Genomic DNA, 20,282 nt, shown 5'->3' on the forward strand with positions numbered 1-20,282 from the left:
AGTGGAACTATATTATACTAAACCCATCAACAAAATGAAAAGGCACTTACAAGTGGGAGAAAATATTTGAAATCATATACCTGATAAGGGGCTAATATCCAAACTATATAAAGAACTCATACAACTAAATAGCAAAAAAATCCAATTAAAAAGGGGGCACATAACTGAATATATATATATATATATATATATATATATTCACAGGATGTAGAGTACAGTGTAGGGAATAGAGTCAATGGAATTGTAACAGCTACATATGATGTCAGAGGGGCAGTAGAGAGGATTATCACTTTGTGAGGTTGTAAATGTCTAACTACTACATTGTTTTGTACACCTGAAACTAATTTAAAAGTGTGTGTGTGTGTGTTGGGGGGGGTGGGCAGAAGATCTGAATAGACATTTTTCCAAAGAGGACATACAGATGCCAACAGGTACATGAAAAGATGCTCAACATCACTAATCATCAGGGAAATGCAAATCAATACCACAATGAGATGTCACCTCACCCTGTTAAAATGGCTATTAATCAAAAAGACAAGGCACAATAAATGTTGCTGAAGATGTGGAGAAAAGGGAACCCTCATTTGCTCTTGGTGGGAATGTAAGTTGGTGTGGCTTCTATGGAAAACAGTATGGAAGTTCTTTTTAAAAAATTATAAATAGAACTACCATATTATCCAGCAATTTCACTTCTGGGTATTTATCCAAAGAAAATGAAAACACTAGGGAAGATATATGTACCCCCATGTTCAATGAGGCATTATTTACAATAGCCGAGATATGGAAACAACTTGTGTCCATCAGTGGATGAATAGATAAAGAAATTGTGGTTTATATTTATATATATAATGGAATATTATTTGGCTGTAAACACGAATGAAATCTTGCCATTTACAGCAACATGGATGGACCTTGAGGGCATTATGCTAAGTGAAATAAGTCAGACAGAGAAAGCCAAATACCAAATGATCTCTCTTATATGTGGAATCTTTAAAAAAAGCAAACAAAAAAAAAATAAAAAAGATAAACTCATAGATATAGAGAATAGATTGGTAGTTGCCTGAGGTGGGGGGATGGGAGGTAGGAGAAATGGGTAAGCTTTTTTGTTTTGTTTTTTTAGTTTTAATAAATTGTTTAAATAAAAACAAAATCTTATGCAGAACCCCAATACCTAAAAATAATAGCATTGTCCTAGTTGATGTATTTGGGGAACTCCTAGCGTTTCCAGCTGGACCTCTACCTTTTATATTTTCTTATCAATCCAGGGGTGGCTCTTGAGGCAACTCTAAGAAATGTTAGGAGGTTGCAAATCAGAGAGTAAGGTCAGAGCCATCTAAGGCATAAGCACAAAGTGACTTAAGAGCTCAAAACAGGGAAATGTTACATAGCCCATTTAATATTTTTTCATAACTTTTGGTCATCTTTACCACTAGACTGATCTCTTCAGGGCAAAGACTAATTTAGGGAGGGGAACTGTAATAAAATAATCTGGGAGTTAAGTACACTGTATTGAAGTAAAAAGGTCTGGAGAAATCAGTTGAGACCATTTCAGTAGCCTAGGTAAAAAGTAGGGAGTCCCTAATCTCAGGTGCAAACAGGGAGAATGGGAGACAGAGGTATCTTGAAGGTAGAATTGCTTAAATTATTGAATATGATGTAAGAAAGATGGAATCAGAGATAAATTTGATTAATTAACCTCAGTAGAAAAATTATGATGCTTTAAACTGAATCAGAGGAGTGAAGAGGAGGAGTTTGTTTAGAATGAAATTAAATGAAAGTTTTAGTATAGAAATCTCATTTAAAATGACAAAACTGTCATCAATAAATCAACAAACAACAAGTGCTGGTGAGGTTGTGGGGAAAAGGGAACCCTGGTGCACTGTTGGTGGGACTGCAGATTGGTGCAGCTATTATGGAAATCAGTATGGAGGTATCTCAAAAAACTGGAAATGGAACTACTTTAAGACCCAGCATTTCCACTCTTAGGTATCTATCCAGAGAAACCCAAGACGCTAATTTGAAAAAATATATGCACCCCTATGTTTATTTCAGCGCTATTTACAATAGCCAAGACTTGGAAACAACCAAAATGCTCATTGGTAGACGACTAGATTAAGAAACTGTGGTACATTTATACAATGGAGTATTACTCCGCTATAAAGCAGAATGAAATCTTACCATTTGCAATGATATGGATGGACCTAGAGACTATTGTTAAGTGAAATAAGTTAGTTGGACAAAGACAAATACCATATAATCTCACTTATATGTGGAATCTAAAAAACTGAATGAACGAGCAAAGTAAACAGAAATAGTCTCAGAGATATAGAGGAAAAACTGATGGTTGCTAGTTGGGAGCGGGTGGAGATGAGGGAGAAGGGGAAGGGGTTAGACAGCATAAATAGGTCACTACAGTATTGCCACAGGAATATGAAAGACAGTTCAGGGAATATAATTAATATCTGATGGTTACATGTCTTGTTAGGGAGACCACTTCATGGATGGGGTAGAGGCTTGATCACTGCACTGTACACCTGAAGCTGATGTTGTAGAATATTGTATGTCATATATATATATATATATATATATATATATATATATATATATATAGTCATGGGATGTGGAGTATAGTGTGGGAGTGGAGTCAATGGAATTGTAATAGATATGTATGATATCGGGGGTAGGGCGGAGTGAGGCGGCAGATTGGGGGAGGGGGGTTGTCACTTTGAGGAGTAATAAGTATAACTATTGCACTGTGCTGTACACCTGAGACTAATTTAAAAAAAATTTAAAAAGAATTTAAAAAATAAAAAAATAAACTGACAAAACTCTGAGTCACTTGGAGATGCAGAGCCTTGTTAAGCTTAAGAGCAAATAAAGAAATGTCCAGGCCAATGGCTTTACTTTAGCTGTAATGAAAATAACCTGTGTCACTAAAAAAAAAAAAAGAAAAAAGAACAACCCTCGAGTATGAATTTATGTAGACCAGTTTACTCATGTTTGCTAACATGTGTACATTCTTCCCTCTGTATATTTGCGTACAATACTTTGCCAAATTCTGTTCATATTTCACCTATCTTTCTAGATCCAGCTCAAATCCTAGCCCTTTTATACAGTCTTCCCCAAATTATTTAAGTGGAACTAATTTTTATGGTCTGTGAACGCCTAGAAAACTAAATAATTATACGTTATCTTGGCACATTGATATACATACTATTTTTTATTATTATTTTAATTTTATAATCCTCATGTACAACTTTTTATTCTCTCAAAGTGTTAGGCATAGTACTTTACATACCACAGGCACACTAAAAAATACTTGAAATGGGTAACTAAATAATTAAATGTCTTTATAAGGTTTATAAGATTGCTTACAGGAGACTTTTTAAAACAATTTAGGGTCTCAGATTAACTAACGTTGATTGAATTTGTAGTATTAGACCTCAGTTTGCACTCAGGCTCTACCATGTAACTTCTCAGGACCCTGATTTCCCGCTCAATGAAAGAATTTTAATAGGCACTGTATAAATTAATTGATTTTTATAAGGATCATGTGAAATAATGGATCTAAAAGAGCCTAACAAGTGATATATAAATTTTAGTGTACATTATACTATTATTTGGGGTCGTTATACAGCACAAGGGGGAAAGAAGGAATAATTTTTCACTTAAAGATTGTTTTCTCATAAAAATTATCATAATGCATTGAAGAAACCAGCAGTTGCCATTTTCCCACCAAAGATGTCCTCCCGACAGAATACACTGTATGGGTGTAAGGACTGCAGCAAAATCTCCTTGTAGAGTGAGTGTATAGTGAAAATTTAGAAGTGTTTGGAATAAAGAGAGAATCAAAATCATCCTTCCTGTGGGTATAGCTGGCAAGTGTAATCTGGAAAGCAGGAAATATGGACATTTGTATCCATCCATCCATTCGTAATATGAGCAACAGGACCTCCCAGCTACCTGTTGAAATCATGACATATCCCTAAGAAGGAGAGGAATATTGAGGTATGAAAGCTTAGGGGCCCGCATACCAAGTATTCTTCATTTCTCCTCTTCAACTCCAGGATGCCAAGGAACTTCACCAAAGGGAAGGGACCTTTATAAGGTATAAGCAGTGTTCAAAGTATGAACAGTAGAGGGCAGCCAGACTAGACGGTCTTATAGAGGCCATTGTTGAAGAGGTTGGTACAGCTGTCTTTTAGAATTCTATTCCAGCATTCTGTACAGTCTGTGGTTAAGAGGGAGCATGGACCAACCACTCAATACCACGTTGGCAAGCCCATTGTGGAATGGCAGCAACTATGAGTGGAATTCCAATTGTTTGATTGTATCATTTCTGGAAATCTCAATGTATAACAAATGCTTCAGTCTAATAGTCTGTATTGGGTTGTTGGAAAAGTCGTGACGTATTTTTTTCTATGTTTTTCGTTGCAAAAATACGTCATGACTTTTCCGACAACCCAATGTATATTGTCAGCACATACAAGAGGCACAGTGACTCCATATCCAGAAAAGGTACATACCATTCAGTTGCTAGAGAAAATAAGATACCCAAAGCAAACAAATGCCATCAGAGCCTCTGCCAGAGACCTCGGTCATAGGAACTTGGACTGCTGGTGTCGTACAGAGTTGTTAAATTGTGAAATGGTGTTTCTCAGTACCCCTACCTGAGTTTATTCTTGTTTAGGAAATGCAGTCTCTTTCTCCTCCAGGTATATCTGTAAGTATAGCTGGGTACCTGGCCAACAGTCATAGAAGCTACCAGTAGAGATCACAATAAATATGTCCAGCTGGTATGTGGACATACTTGTGCAGGACTTAAATACCCCAGTATTTCCATGCCAGTTATGCAGTCTGATGATGGAACAACTGGAGTTCACACAAAAGGTCCACAAGCCTTTGCAGTGACTGAGATTCTGGGCCATAGAGAACACCAAATCTCAGCCACAGTAGAAGGACTTGATTGCCAAGGCTTCTTTGCACCTTGGAACAGTAGATTCTTGGTCCCTCATTTCTAGCAAGCTCATACATATTTGAGGCTCTTCTTTCTTGCATACTGAACGAAGGAGTATGGTGAGCCATTCCTTGGAGGGGGACCGGGACTGAGCCCAGCCCTCCTCCTCCTTAAGTTTGAAAGAGCCCAGGTCAGGTGACAGAGAAGCCTGGCTTCAGGAGTTAAATGAAACTCATAAGATGGAGCTGATGACTGAGTATTCCCACCAGTCATCTCATTTCAAAAGAGTCAAGATGATGTAGGGTATTTCCCTTGGTTCTATTCTCCTAGTCCTTTTCTGAATTCTAGAGGCTGTGAGATCTCACCAGATGGTTTGTGGGGTGAGGCTTAATAGCTCTAATCTTTGAAGGAGATTCCTCTCCAGGGACCTTCTCTATCTAATCTCCTGGTGACTCCCCCTCTCCTTACCAACTCTTCAAGCCTGTGACCATTCAGTATTCTGTGTCTCATCTCACAGGTCTTTTTTGCACACTCATTTGGTCTTTTAATTTTTTGAATAGGACCACACTCCCTCCCACACTCTAGAATTACACAACCCATCAACTCTGCCTTACCAGTCCTTCTATTTATGAGCAATACCACACTGGTGTGAGGGAGCCTCTGCCAGAAATCTAGCCTGTCTATCTTCTCCTTCCTTTGTTCCTTTTATTTCTTTTTACTTTGTACAGAAACCTGTGCCACTTATTAGGCTCTCTCTTTCCATCCCCCCTCCCCCAACCCCCCCAGAGATGGGGTTGCATGACCTAAAAGAACTATTTCGTTTCTAACAGTGCCTACCAGGTGAGGAGTAAGGTCAGAGCCATTGCCCACTTAGGTGGGCCGCTCTGATTCCATCCTGCAACTTTCTGTGCACCAAGGGCATGCCGTCAGGCCTCCAGCTCTTTAGCCCTGGGTTTTCTCATCATCATGCAGCACAGCCTGTGTCTCAGCAGCCACGTCCTCTGTGCGTGTGGCCCAGTTCACATTCAAGATTCTCAGGAAAATCACCCCAGTGGGGATATATTTTAGCACTGCTGCCAGTTTGGAATGCTCTTCCCAGCACTGCGGATCAGCGCAGACTGCTCATTCTGTAGCAGGGGCATGTGTCTCCCCCTGCTCAGCTTTATTTAGCACCACTGTCGTCCCTTCATTGTGCAGACAAGCAAGCCAGGCCTTAGTCTGTGTTGCTGCTCAGCTTCCTCCTGTTGCCCCCGCACTGAGCTCCTGGAGAGCATGCCTCGCTGTAACACTTCCTTCCCACAGGGCCCAGTTTGCCCCATTTTCCCTTCTAAAGGGGCTGCCATCACCTTTTCTAGTTCACCCTCCCCCTTAGGACTCATGAAAATCTATAAGCTGGTAATGAGGAGGGACAGAACTGAATTTCAAGCTGCCTCATCATCACCTGTCTCCCCCTTCAGTGCACCACTGTAGGGCTTCTGCCATCTTTGGGCATGGCTACTGGGGCCATCCTAACTCCACCAAGTGAATTACCACTGACCCCTGGGAGCACCCCTCCAGAAATCCATGAAATCAGGACTTTGTGGGACACTAACTTGTAGAAGATGCTTGGTCACAAATAACACTCATAGTGCCAATAGCAGCAGAGTTTATTAGTGGAGGCGATTTACAAGCGGAGAAGTAACCGTACACCGGAGCTCCCAGCTCCCGTAATGGCTCCAAAGGACTTGGATGTGTGACAAGATCACTGTCAGAGATGAAACACTCTACCCCACGCTTTGCTCTGTGTTTGTGAGTTAGTGTGAGAAGGGGTAGAAAGCACTTAGTTTCTCTAGGTTACAGCGAATATATCAAGGGACTGCTAGGTCTAGAAACAGTGCTACAGGTTATGCATACCAAGAGTCTAAGCCTGCACACCGAGGACCCAGGGGACAATGTTGACATTAGCTGGCTAACCCTGCTAGCCATCCGCTGGCCCTTACAAAAGTGGGAAGTGGGAGGAAAGCCCCCATTATCACTCAGCTCAAACCAAGGATTTGTTCCCCTAAATTAACTAGCTTTTTTTTTTTTTAAAAAAAAAAAACAATTTGGGGTATATTAGATTATAGATAAGTTACTCAGTGTTGGAAGGAAAATGAAACAAGTTCATTGTTAATTATATGTATTATACTGTGATGTGAATGTTACTTTTCCATTTTGTATTAGAATATGGTTGCAGTATTTGGCCTGTAAGTATAAAACCTAATTCCTCTTATGGCTACATGGGAGAATCTTAGCTACAGGGTGAAGGTATTATGGTATCAATCATCTTTTAAACAATTCCTAGATCAGACTGGGAAGGATAAAATCAATTCTAGATGGACAGCTGATAAGAATCTGCTTCCTTTAGTCTTCTCCACATTAAAAGCAATGTGTCTCTTAGGAGCTGGGTGATAGCACTGTGACAGTTCAGGAACTATGAACGTACCCCGAGGTGGTGATGTACTGAATGGGTAAGGGCCTTTGAGCCCTGGGAGGAAGCCATTAAACTGATCTGTATTGCTAATTCTATTATTTTGTCAGTTCAGGGTCAGTTTTTATTAATTTATTTTTTAAATTGTGTGTCATGTTTTCGTTAATTGATTTTTCTAATTATGTGTTGTGTTTTTCTGTGTCTTTGTATGCCTTCTAATTTTGATTAGATGCCAGACATTGTGAATTTTACCTTATTGGGTACTGGATATTTTTGAAGTCCTATAAATGTTTTTGAGCTTTGTTTAACTGAAACACAGTTAAGCTACTTGGGAAAAGTTTGATCCTTTCAGATGTTGCTTTTTAAATTGTTAAGCAGGACTAGAACCCTGCTCACTCAGTCTAGGGCTAATTATCCTCTAACTGCTGAAGCTGATCCTTCTGAGTTCTCTTCCAAATGCTTATGAATCTTGAGGTTTCCCAGTCTGGTTGGAAGGAACAGTACTATTCCCAGCCTGTGTGAGCACCTGCCACCGTGAGTCACCTCTAATCCTTTCAGGTGGTTTTTCCCCTGGTCTTAGGTAGGTTCCTCACACATATGCGCTGATCATTATTCATTTGAATACTCAAGGGATCTCTCGAGCTCTCTCTCCATGCAGCTCTCTCCTCTCTAGCACTCTCCTGAGCACTCCAGCCACTGTGGTACCCCATGGACTCTCAGTTGCATCTCATTTCAGGGAGTCTACCAGGCTCCCGCTGGATTCCTCCTCCCTGAGCTGTAACCTAGAAACTATCCCAAGGCAATAAGCTGGGGCAATCATAGGACATAACTGCATTTGTTTTCTGTCCTTGTTACCTTATATCCAGTTTCTCGCTGTTGTTTCATATATTTTGTCTTTTTTGGTTATTTCATGGAAGAGGGTAAATCTAGTCCCTGTTATTCCATGTTGGCTAGAAGCATAAGTCTGAGGTATAGGATTTTAATTTGGGGTAGAAACTAATGTCAAGAGAAGCATGTGAGAGCTTACTTCAAACATTAATAGAGGATTGGTAAAATAAAGTATGTAGAATATTATGCAGCTGATGGAGAAAAGGGGAGGACATTTATATGTTTTGCCATAGAAAGCCATCTTATGTGTATAGTGAAAGTATTAAATTCATCCTTTTGTTTCATTGAGCCTCTATTTTGTAGCAGCCACCATGTTAGGCATTTGGGATCCACTAATAAGCAAAATAGACATTGCTCCTCCTTTACCAATGCTTGTTGATTTAAATTCTAGTGTGTGTGGGGAGGATAGAATAGGAAATAAACCAATAAACAGGCTATGTGTGTGATAGTAAATTCTGTAACAGAAATACATAGAACGACTTCCGAAGGCGAATGGGATGGGGAACCTACTTTAGATAAGGTGATCAGAGAAAACCTGTGAGGAAATGACGATCTGAAACATAAAGCACAAGGAGCCAGTCAACAAAACAGTATCCCAGGCGAGTGGACAGCAAGTGCAGAGTCCCCGAGAGAGAGAGAACAGCATGTTGACGAAGCTGGAAAAAGGGAAGGAAGGAAGAGCAAGGTTAGCAAGGACACGAGTGGTCGGAGGCTGTGTAGGTTTTCAGGAGCCACGTCCTGCAGGGTCGTAGCCTCGCTTAGGAGTTTGGATTTTATTCTAAGTTGCAGAAAGTGAATAGTATTCCATTTATGTAATAGCGCAAAATGATAGTCATATATATGCATATAATATTTCTCGAAGGATATACAGACATTATTAAACCATGGCTACCTTTAAAGGGTAGAAATAGGGACTGAGAGAGTAAGGCAGAAAAGATTTACTTTATACCTCTCATTTCCAAATATTTTACCTTGAACGTGTATTACTATCGAATTGAATAAAGTAGTAGATTTGTATTTTTAAAAGAGTTCATATAGGGTCGGCGAGTGGTGCGTTTGTTGGGAGTTGGCTTGGGACGCTGGCTCTGAGCAGCAGGGCCCTGGTTCAGATCCCACATTAGGGCCAGTGATGCTTCACCCTCTGCAGCTGAGATGGTGGACGGCAGCTGGACCTGGAGCTGGGCTGCCATGGGTCACCATGGGCGGCCGTCCAGTGGCCAGTGGGCAGCTGCCTCACCCAGGAAGTGCACAGTGATGATGCCAACATGGGCCAGTGAGGCAACGTCTTCCACAACTAGACTGAAGAACAAAAGGACAGCAACTTGTCTGTTCCCATTCCCCGATTCCCCAATAAAATCTTAAAAAAAAAAAAGAGTTCATATAAATTATTTTTAAAACAATGGTCAAAAATATGAACCAAAGTTCACAGAGGAGAAATACCAATAAACATATGAAATAAGACGTTCAGCCTTACGACTGGTCAGAAAAAAATACTATTTAGATTTTCACCTCCCAGATATTGGCAAAGACAAAAAATAACCTGTAGTATTCAGTTTCATTGAGGTTGTAGGCAATTAGATGTTCTTGTGTGTGTACTTCTTGTATGAATGTATATTGATTTGGACTTTCCAGAGTGCAGTTTGACAATATATTTCAAAAACTCTGAAAAGTATATATATATATATATATATATATATATATATATATATATATATATAGCTTAGGACTCAATAAGTTTTTTTCCCAGAAATTTATCATGAGGAAGTAAATCAGAAAAAGACTAAATGTCCAAAGATAGAGATACAAGATCATTCATCATTTACAGCATTGTTTAATGAATAACTGGGACCTATTAACAGGCATCAATAGAAAATTGATTATTTAAATTATGATATATTCTATTGATTACTCCGTAGCTGTTAACAATTATGGTGTAGTTATATATTTATTGGCACATCAAGATCATTACATAGCACTGTTCAGTCAAACATGAAGGTTAGAATATTATGTCTATAACACGATTGCCTTTTTAAAATGTATAGGTTTAAGTGTGTATTGTGTGTATATAGAGAAACCCTGGAAGGATTTATACAAAAATGTTAATGGTAATTTTTGCTGTGTATTAGAGCTTTTAACATTTTTTATATTTTAATTTTTTGTAATCATTAATTACAAAATTACATTAATTTTCCATTGACCAAAAAATCTAGCCTATAAAACAGGAAGAAATGGAAAGTATTAATTATCTAGCAAAGTTTGTTAAATATTAATACATATAACTTGACAAATAGTACTAAATATAATTATAATATTGGTTTAATCTGGAATAACTGGTCTTCATAATACTTTTCAATTTTTGTAGGACTAGAAGAAATTGCAAAAGAAAGAGAAAAACTAAAAAAGGCAGAAAGTATCCAGATTAAAGAGGAAATCTTTGAGACTTCTGAGGACACTTTAAATTGTTCAAACCCACATCACTGTGAACAAAAGGAAGATCCTAAAGAAAAAGATAACACAAATCTGTTTCTGCAGAAACCTGGCTCTTTTTCAAAATTAAGCAAGCTGTTAGAAGTAGCTAAGATGCCTCCTGAGTCAGATGTAATGGCCCCAAAGTCAAGTAGTAGTGCCAATGGCTGCACGTTGTCTTACCAGAACAGTGGAAAGCATTCGCTAGGCAGCATTCAACCAACGGCAGCGCAGAGCAACATGGAAAAGACAGACTCGAATAACCTATTCAATCCCGGTTCAGGCGGCCCCGGGAAGTTCTACAGCCCTCTCCCCAGCGACCAGTTGTTAAAAACTCTGACTGAAAAGAACAGGCAGTGGTTTAGCCTTTTGCCAAGAACACCTTGTGATGACACTTCCCTTACCCATGCTGATACGTCAGCGGCTTCTTCAGTGACTCCTCAGTCTCAGTCTCAGCCACCATCTAAGTCCCCTTCGCCCGCCCCAGCTCCTCTTCTTGGACCATCTGCTCCGAATCCTGTTGGCCTAAATCCATTTGCTTTGTCACCTCTTCAGGTCAGTAATTCATTTTAATTTTGCTTTATTTGATCTTTACCACCATGAAGATTTTCACTCAAGGGGAATCAGTTGAATATTTACAAGTATAATATTAATACTATCCCTGCTACAGTTTGAACACTGAAGAGAGTCAGAACTGCTATCACCCAGCATCATCAGAACTCCTGATTTCTAGTTTAAGTCTAGGCAAAGACTACTTGAATTACTTCTTAACCTCTTACTACTACTTCAGCATATCTAAACGAAAATTACACTGGGGAGCAAATAAGAACATGGAATTTGACATTATGGCTGTTATATTTAATTTTCTTGTAATTCTGATAAGTGAGAGAATATTTTTTCCAGAGTTTTAAAAATAATTTTAGATTCTAAACATTTTCCCAAACTTCTTAGATTGTTCTACTTCTAAATTGTTTTGTTTCTTGCAGATGAAAAGCGGAGTATCTATGATGGGACTCCAGTTTTGTGGGTGGCCCACTGGCATGCTGACTTCCAATATTCCATTTACATCACCTTTACCTAGTCTGGGATCAGGGTTGGGCTTATCAGAAGGAAACGGTAATTCATTTTTGACTCCCAATGTTGCTTCAAGTAAAAGTGAATCTCCAGTACCACAGAATGAAAAGGTCTCTTCAACTCAACCTGCAGCTGTTGAAGTAGCAAAGCCAGTAGATTTTCCTAGTCCGAAACCTATTCCAGAAGGTAGGTACATTCAGATGGTAATGATATTGACTGTATTTCACTGTTACAGATTCCTGTATTTGAATCTTTGGTAGTTTTATATATATTATAAATGTTTTGATTGGCATTGTACCATTACTTCATATTCAAAATATTTGTAAAAAGTCTGTGTATTTATCTTGATTTAGAAATGCAGTTTGGTTGGTGGAGAATTATTGACCCTGAGGACCTAAAAGCTTTGCTCAAAGTGCTACATCTCAGAGGAATAAGGGAAAAGGCATTACAAAAACAAATTCAGAAACACTTGGATTACATTACTCAAGCCTGCATCAAGAATAAGGATGGTATGTACCTAAAAGAGAGTTCTACTGTCTTGCTTAGTCACAAGAATTAATTTTCTTATCTTAAAACATATTTTAGTATGTCTTAATTCTTAGTTTATTACTAATAGGCATTTTTTTCTATTTTTCTCAACCAACAGTAACTATTTACATTTCTTAAATTGGTATTAGCTTCTTAGAATTTTTACAACCTGCAGACATATTGTTTTGTTTCTCAAAGAGAATATTCCTCCTTTTTCAAGAATAAGCTGCATGCAATTTGCACAAGTACATTTGTGTGTATTAAGTTATATGTACATGTTACCACTGGGATTTTATGCACCTTCTGGAAGAAATCATTGGAGGATAAAGTGGATTTTAAAAATAATTTCTTTTCAAATGTAGTTGCTATTATTGAATTAAATGAAAATGAAGAAAACCAGGTGACTCGAGATATTGTGGAGAACTGGTCAGTGGAAGAACAAGCGATGGAAATGGACCTGAGTATTCTTCAACAGGTAGAAGATCTAGAAAGGAGAGTTGCATCAGCAAGTTTGCAAGTGAAGGTAAAATTGACTTGGAATAAAATCTGTCTTTAGGATAATGGGAGATAGCTTATATTTATTATGTGCCTGATATGTGCCAGTTACTGTGCTCAGTGTTTTCACTTTACCTCATTGAATTCTCAAAATGATCCTGAATCAATTGCCCCCACCTTACAGGTAAGGAACCAGGCTCAGAGTAACTAACCTGCCAATGGTCATGTAGTAAGTACTAGCTAGATGTGAATTCAAACCTGTCTGACTCCAGAGCCTGTATTCTTTTTACTAAATCTTGCTGCCTCCTTAATGGTATTCAGAAATATTTTTGGTATGTAATTGTTTACCACAAGCAGAAGAATATCACAGTATTTCCCATGATAAATAATGCTCTATCAAAGCCCTACTGTAGTGTTTTATAGAGGACCAGGAATCCCCGAATATACAAGCCATGTTTTAAGTCAGATTTTCACTCTATATAATCTAAAATTGGAGACCATAGATATAGCCAAATATATATTATGTTACACACACACACACCCTACATATATATGTAAAGTGTTAATTAAATAATTTATTTACTAAGCATTACCATGTCACAAGCAATGAACAGAACTGGCTTCCAATGGACAGGCAAAAAGTAACTTTACCTTTCTCCAAGAATTTTTAGTTTCATAAAGAGGAGTGTCAAGGTCTTTCTTAATTGATAATATGGTGATGTCTCTGAGAATTAATGGCGGGATGATGAATAAGGGTGAGGCAGATACATGAGATGGTTTAGAAAATATAGTCACCATGTAATTTGATTTGATATTTCATATTTTATTCAGAATGAGAAAAAATGTCATCATGCTATCATATCTAATGATTAAAACTCTGCTGCATAATTACTTTAATGCTGGCATTTGGAAACTTTTGAGCAGCTCCAAAAAACGTTGTGTTCCACAGCAATAAAATATTCCTTTCTTGCCGGAAACATAATTACCAACTTTGGGAAGCAAAAATTTATCATTTGCTGAAGCTGCTAGCAAACTATATGTGTCCTCCTCCTGCTACTACGATACAGTATTTCAAAAATGCCTCATTTATCTGGCATCGTCAGCAAATGAAGTCTTCCACACAAGTTAATTTTCTGGAGAAATGAAAATTATTCCATTCAGTGCCATAATTTTTAAATGTTTGTTGGATCGCTTATGTTATATATTATACTGTCTTCTTAAATTGAGAATAATGAGTTTGATTTAAATGATCTTGGTGACACAGGACATCAGCATGAAGACCAATTTTTAGATAATAATTTCCTCAGCAAAGAGGTTTTGCCCCTACATTCAATGATCCTATGTGCTTTGCTTTTTAAACTACTTCATCTGCTTTCTGTAGCCTGTCTTTGTCCTCGCTCATGGTCAGTCGCTGCTACTTACTTGCTGGTTTTAATTTGATTAGTTCTACTCACCATATTTTCTTCCAACTTCCTCCATCTAATTTTCCAGTTCTAATTGGCTGTTGGTTGGCAATGCATATCATCAAGCTTCTTTAAGTTATGTATAAAACCAGGGAGGGCCTAAGATTTTCATGGAGACATATTCAAGTTTCGGTGCATCGACCTTATCACAATAGTGGCTGCTTAGATGTTCTTTGGCTGGGTTCTCGGTAGCTAAGATACTTGGAATTTGTCTTTTAAGTGGTGTGTTTTAACATCCTGTTAACAAGGCATTTTGAATTATTCTGTATTATTCTATAAATGAATTAGAATTATATTAGTCTTGAAGAATCTAAAAGCATTAGTGGTGAAAATAGCCAACAAACATTGTTTTAGCAGGTATAAAGACTTAATAATATACCTGATATTATTAAATTTTCTTTCCTTAAAAAGAAAATAGAGTTATATGTTTATCCTGAGGAACCAAGCATTGTAAAGACATATTAAGTGGTACATTCATTTTTATTTTTAATAAAAAATAGAAATTATTTTGCTAATAATTTGGAAATTCTTTTTACATTGTAGGAAATTTTTTAAGTCTCTAGTCCTAGTTCTGTTACTAAGTCTTTACACAAAGCTTAATTACCCTTCCAGCACCTCTAAAGACAGATCCTGTGTCTCTTTTTAAGTTTTCTGTTTTATAAACTCATTAATTCTTTCAACCATAAGTCCTATGAAATGGTTTCTAGGTCTATGATTCTCTTCTGAGTAAACACCAGTGTCAATATCCTTCTTAAAATGTTATACCTATAATTTTACATAGATATGTCTGAATGTGTTTGTGGAATTTTACTTTCCTTAATCCAGCACTATATGTCTATTAATGCAATTTGAATTCTCCAGCTTTTTAGTATCCACATTGAGTTCATGCTTCACCGAGTACACACTATTGGGGGGGAAAAAAAATCCCTGGGCCTCTTTCAGAATGCTTTTAAGTGAGTTGTATCACATGTAGTATTTCTGTGATTAATTACTTAAACATCAAAGCTAAAATTTACATTTATTGTTCTATTTTTATTAATTTTGTTTGGGTACATTTTTCAGCACATGGAACTAGTTTTATCTTAGTCCTGTCATACAGACTATTACACTTCCTTCCTAGTTTTAAGTCACCTACAGATTTAATGTCAATCAACCAAGTTATTAATAAGTGTATTAACAGGAAGCACCAAATACAGAGCTTTTGGACATTGACACAGATTACCTTTTCTGAGGTGACAAGCTGTCAATCACCACTCTTTGGAGATAGTTTCAACCACCTCGACTTCTCTACTCTAGTCTTCATTTTTTTAGCCATATCAGTTGCCTTACAGAAATCAAAGTATACTATGTTTATAGGATTCTGTTGATTTAGCAATTTAGTATTTCTTTTAAAATATGGGAATGAGTTTCATTTGAGATGACTTGTACTATTGCACTTATGTGTACTATTCATAATTCCATCCTTACTTTGTAAATGTTTTGCTGAATTAAAGAGGAAGACTTGATCCCAATATATAAGATAAAATAATTATCTCAAAATATTTAATAAAAAGGGTAATGTTCATTCAATATGCATTTACTAAGGACCTATTCTACATTAGACAGTGGACTCCACAATGTAAGATAAAATATGATTTCTACCCTCAGAAAGCTTGCCGTATAACAGGGAGATTAGACATATATACATCTCTGCCAACTCTAGTAACTGATTGTAGAGAGGTACGGAATCATGCATGAATTTAGAAGAAGATTAATTTCTGGTGGAGATTGGGTGAGATCAGGGAAGATTTCATCAAGTCGAGATGGAACTTGAGATGATGAGTAAACTTCTGAAAGTTAGAGAACAGGGAATGCCACGCTAGTAAGAGTGAACATCATGAGCGGAGCACCAGGATCAGGAAGCTCAGGACATGTGTGTGGAGTGACAAGACGTGGAATTTGATTGTAGTGTAAGATGCATGAATGGGAACATGACAGAAAAAGGTAGATCAAGGTACCTGCATGTCATGGTAAAAATTTGGAGTTTGTTAAACAGTAGGGAATCTATGAAGGATTTTGAGCTAAAGGAACAATATAATCAAGCTGAGTTATGAGATCATTTATTTAGATCAAATGTGTAGATTGAGTGCCTTCTATTTGATTTCACTGAGTTGGAGATAAAGGGAGTAAAAGCAGACGTGGTCCCAGCCCTCATGGAATTTAGAGGTAGAAAGATGTTAAATAGAGTAGTATCAAATTGTGACTATCACAAGACTATGAAGTATTTATTATGTAGGCCTATGAGAGCCTGTAATAGGGAGATTTACCCCCAAATGGAGTCAGGGAAGGATTTCCTGAGGATGTAAATTTTAACATGAGAGCTGCAGGGTGAGTGGAGTTAACTAGGTGAAGAGGAACAGGGAAATGACAAACTTAACAGCTTATGCAAAGCTCTTGCGGTCAAAGGAAGAACAGTGAGTACAAGGACGTGTGAAAAAGAGTGGTGGAAGGAATGAAAATGGAAAGGAAAAGCAAAGTTCAGAGACTACCCAGTGATTTCCATTTAAGTAGTCCTGTGAAATTAATAAGCATTTGGTCTTCAGAATACTTTGCTGATATTCATTATAGCTTTCATAATATCAAAAGTTATTACATTTTCTTACAACTTATTTTAATTTTCTGTTCTTATTTCTACCTACCACCATTAGGACACATAAGCTAAAAACTTTTTAGTAAAGATCCTTGAGATCTGCTGGTGTCTGCTGCTGTATTTTAACTAAAGGTAATTCACCCATCAGGCATTTTAAGAGGAAACCATAATAACATTATTCTCTTGATATATAGGGTTGGATGTGTCCAGAGCCTGCATCAGAAAGGGAGGACTTGGTATATTTTGAACATAAGTCATTCTCTAAATTATGCAAGGAGCATGATGGAGAGTTTACTGGCGACGAAGAAAGCAGTGCTCAGGCACTAGAGCGGAAGAGTGACAACCCCCTAGATATAGCTGTAACGAGGCTGGCTGATTTGGAGCGGAACATTGAAAGAAGGTATCTGAAGAGCCCCTTAAGTACCACCATTCAGATCAAACTGGATAATGTGGGCACAGTTACTGTCCCTGCTCCTGCACCATCCGTTAGTGGTGATGGTGACGGGTAGGTTATTGAGATTAACTTGAAAAATTATTGTGCTTCTTTGCTAATTGGAGCCTATTTTCTATTGCCTGTTATCTATGTATCTTCCTGTATGTCTGTGATCCATATGGATCATGCTATCTGCATGGTGCTTTGTAAAAACTTTTTTTTGTTTTTTTGTTTTTTTGTTTTGTTATGTGCATTGATAATCCTGCAAAGTGATCTGACATTTATCTGGTCGTGACTAAGCTTTGAGGCACGTAGCCGCAGTCTGTGCACTACATCAAATTTAGTTGCTTAAACCTTATACTTATTGGCTGTTACATGTTTTTTGTCATTGCTTGGCTTTCAGTGTGATGATTGTTTCACATTCAGTAACCATAAATGTGGACGTGACCTACTTAATTTTTCTATATTTCAATGCAGAATTGAAGAGGATATTGCTCCAGGGCTCAGGGTATGGAGAAGGGCATTATCAGAAGCTCGCAGTGCTGCACAGGTAGCTCTGTGCGTTCAGCAGTTACAGAAATCAATAGCATGGGAAAAATCAATTATGAAAGTTGTAAGTGTTTTTATTTAAGAAATACTCTAACTACTTTACTTTGTCCTGTTTTTTTTTCCAACCTCTAGGTCTTTCTTAATTATACATTACTTATTGTCAAAATAACGTGTGCTATACTTGAGAAATTGCTTATTCTTAAATACTGTATACTTTGATACTGTCTTCCTCATTTTGAGCTTTTTGAAGGAATCAACACAATGTGTTATCTTTTATTTTTTTTTAAATCTTGATCCTCCCTCCTTTGAATATTGTTTATAACTTTGAAGTTATCCACTACATTCTGTCAACATAATGGTTGTTCATTTAAATATTTTGAAGGCCCCTTCACTCTTGTAAACACTCCATTTGCTACATACATTCACTGCGTTCCTAAAATGTCTTTATATTTCTATCAATTTTCATTTTTTTAATCCTAAGAAATATTTAGATAAGTAAATACAAAATAAGCAGAGAACTCTTACTTTATGCACTGATAATCAGGTATTTGGCTTCTGATGTAGATGACATGAAGAGTAGATCTTCTTTTTTCCTTTGCTCTAATTAAAACTTGTTTTTCACCTTTGTTCAAGCCCAATTAGCTATTATCATGTAGTGGCGTCTACTTTGTACCAGGCACCAAATGCTATGTGTTAAAATAAAAAAGCTGTATTATACTTCCCAGAGAGATATTTATCTTAAACCATGTGCGTGTCCCTCTTCTTTCTTATATATCATATATAGAAATATCTATTATATGTAGGCTTTTATCAATTACTTTAACGTTTGCTTTTGAATTACAGATTAGCTTTAAATTCAAATTTATGAGATTGGTTTCATGAATGATAAGGGTAAAATTCCTTTACTTAAAATAGTTGTTCCCCAAAGAAGCGCTTCTTAAATAATTTAGCATTCTTTTCTTTGTTTTTGCCTCTATGACTACTCAAGGCCTCATTCGTTCTGTACAAATAAGTTTGGTTTCTTCTGTGGTTTTTCACTTCTTCCTAAAATGTCCATGGAATAATGAATCTGCAGTTTTCACAATATGATCAAATTTAAGCCTTTCCCAATACAGATTAGAATTTGCCATAAGTTTGAAGGCATTGTTGAGTTCATCCGGTAGCATTTTTACCGGGTAAAAATAATTTTTCTTCTAAAAATTAGTATTAAAACCAGTTTCAAAGTCACCACTCAAATATATTTGGTGAAATCTGGGCTATAATGATCAAAAAAGGTTGAATTCCTACATCAAAATGAAATTTGTACACTTATTTTTTCACCACGATATGGACAGTTTTGTTACAACCTATACACAGAAACCCTAAACTTGTACCAAACTGTGCCTTCTATTAGTATACTTACTTTCTGCTATCCAAAGCTTTATTTCAGTTTTTGCAAATTCATGAACCTTTTCCATGTTATTCACATACACTTATCATTATTTAACTCCAAAAAAATTTATCATTTTTTTATGCTTAACAATACATTCATTATTTGCTGTGAAATTACCTTAAAAACTCTCTTATTCAAAGATTAATGAGCACTTTATAACCTTTAATTAGAAATGCAACAGATTCTGTAATAATCCTGATAATAAGTCATAACAAAATATAAAAGTGCTCAGTATCCTTAGAAGTACCCTCTTGTCCAGAGATCAAGCTTACTAAGAAAGATCAAGCTGTTATAATTTGCCTCCAGATAATTCTCTGCCCACAGTGTGCTTTATATTATTGTTAATGTTAAACAGTGGGCCACTTATGCTATATTTGACTATAGAGGCAAAGGAATTAAAACCAAATATTAATACAGTTGTTCTAACATATTGTGAGCTATTACTGTGGTTTTTCAAAAGTGTTATGAGCTCGATTATATGTCACCCTTTCTTAATAAGTATCAAAAAATAATTTTTAAATCATAAATGTGAGGTGTAAGACAGACTTTATAATAGTTTTAGTTATCGATTGTAGAAAACAGTGAGAATTTACTTAATGTTCATAAATCTGATTTTTAAATGTTGTTATAAGGATTTAAATATAACCATCAAAATGTTATTTCTCAAAGAATATTTTTACAATAAAAGTTTTAAAGATGTAACTCAAACTTGGAGAAATAGCACTGTACTAAGGTATTTAACGATGTGGTATTAAGCAAAGTCATGAAATAAATATTAACTCTTGGAACATTAAACTCTGCTCGTTTTGCTCCTAGTACTCATGTCAATTTTAGTATTATATATTTCATATAATTGATAGATATTTGTTAAATTGAGTAACATATATCTGCCATATTGATAAGATTCTTAAGCTATCAT

General features: G+C 36.7%; 1 protein-coding gene across 1 annotated transcript in view; it reads left to right on the forward strand.

Moving 5' to 3' along the window:
* Positions 1–20,282, forward strand: part of BAZ2B (bromodomain adjacent to zinc finger domain 2B) — a 277,499-nt gene that overhangs the window by 247,117 nt on the left and 10,100 nt on the right. Inside the window, exons 28-33 of the mRNA XM_019636819.1 lie at positions 10,657–11,315; positions 11,747–12,020; positions 12,188–12,343; positions 12,725–12,885; positions 17,144–17,454; positions 17,860–17,995. Coding sequence (XP_019492364.1) covers positions 10,657–11,315; positions 11,747–12,020; positions 12,188–12,343; positions 12,725–12,885; positions 17,144–17,454; positions 17,860–17,995 — 1,697 coding nt within the window. The remainder of the gene's footprint in view (positions 1–10,656; positions 11,316–11,746; positions 12,021–12,187; positions 12,344–12,724; positions 12,886–17,143; positions 17,455–17,859; positions 17,996–20,282) is intronic.

Source organism: Hipposideros armiger, unplaced genomic scaffold (genome assembly GCF_001890085.2).
Source record: "Hipposideros armiger isolate ML-2016 unplaced genomic scaffold, ASM189008v1 scaffold_30, whole genome shotgun sequence".
NCBI classification, from domain to species: Eukaryota; Metazoa; Chordata; class Mammalia; order Chiroptera; family Hipposideridae; genus Hipposideros; species Hipposideros armiger.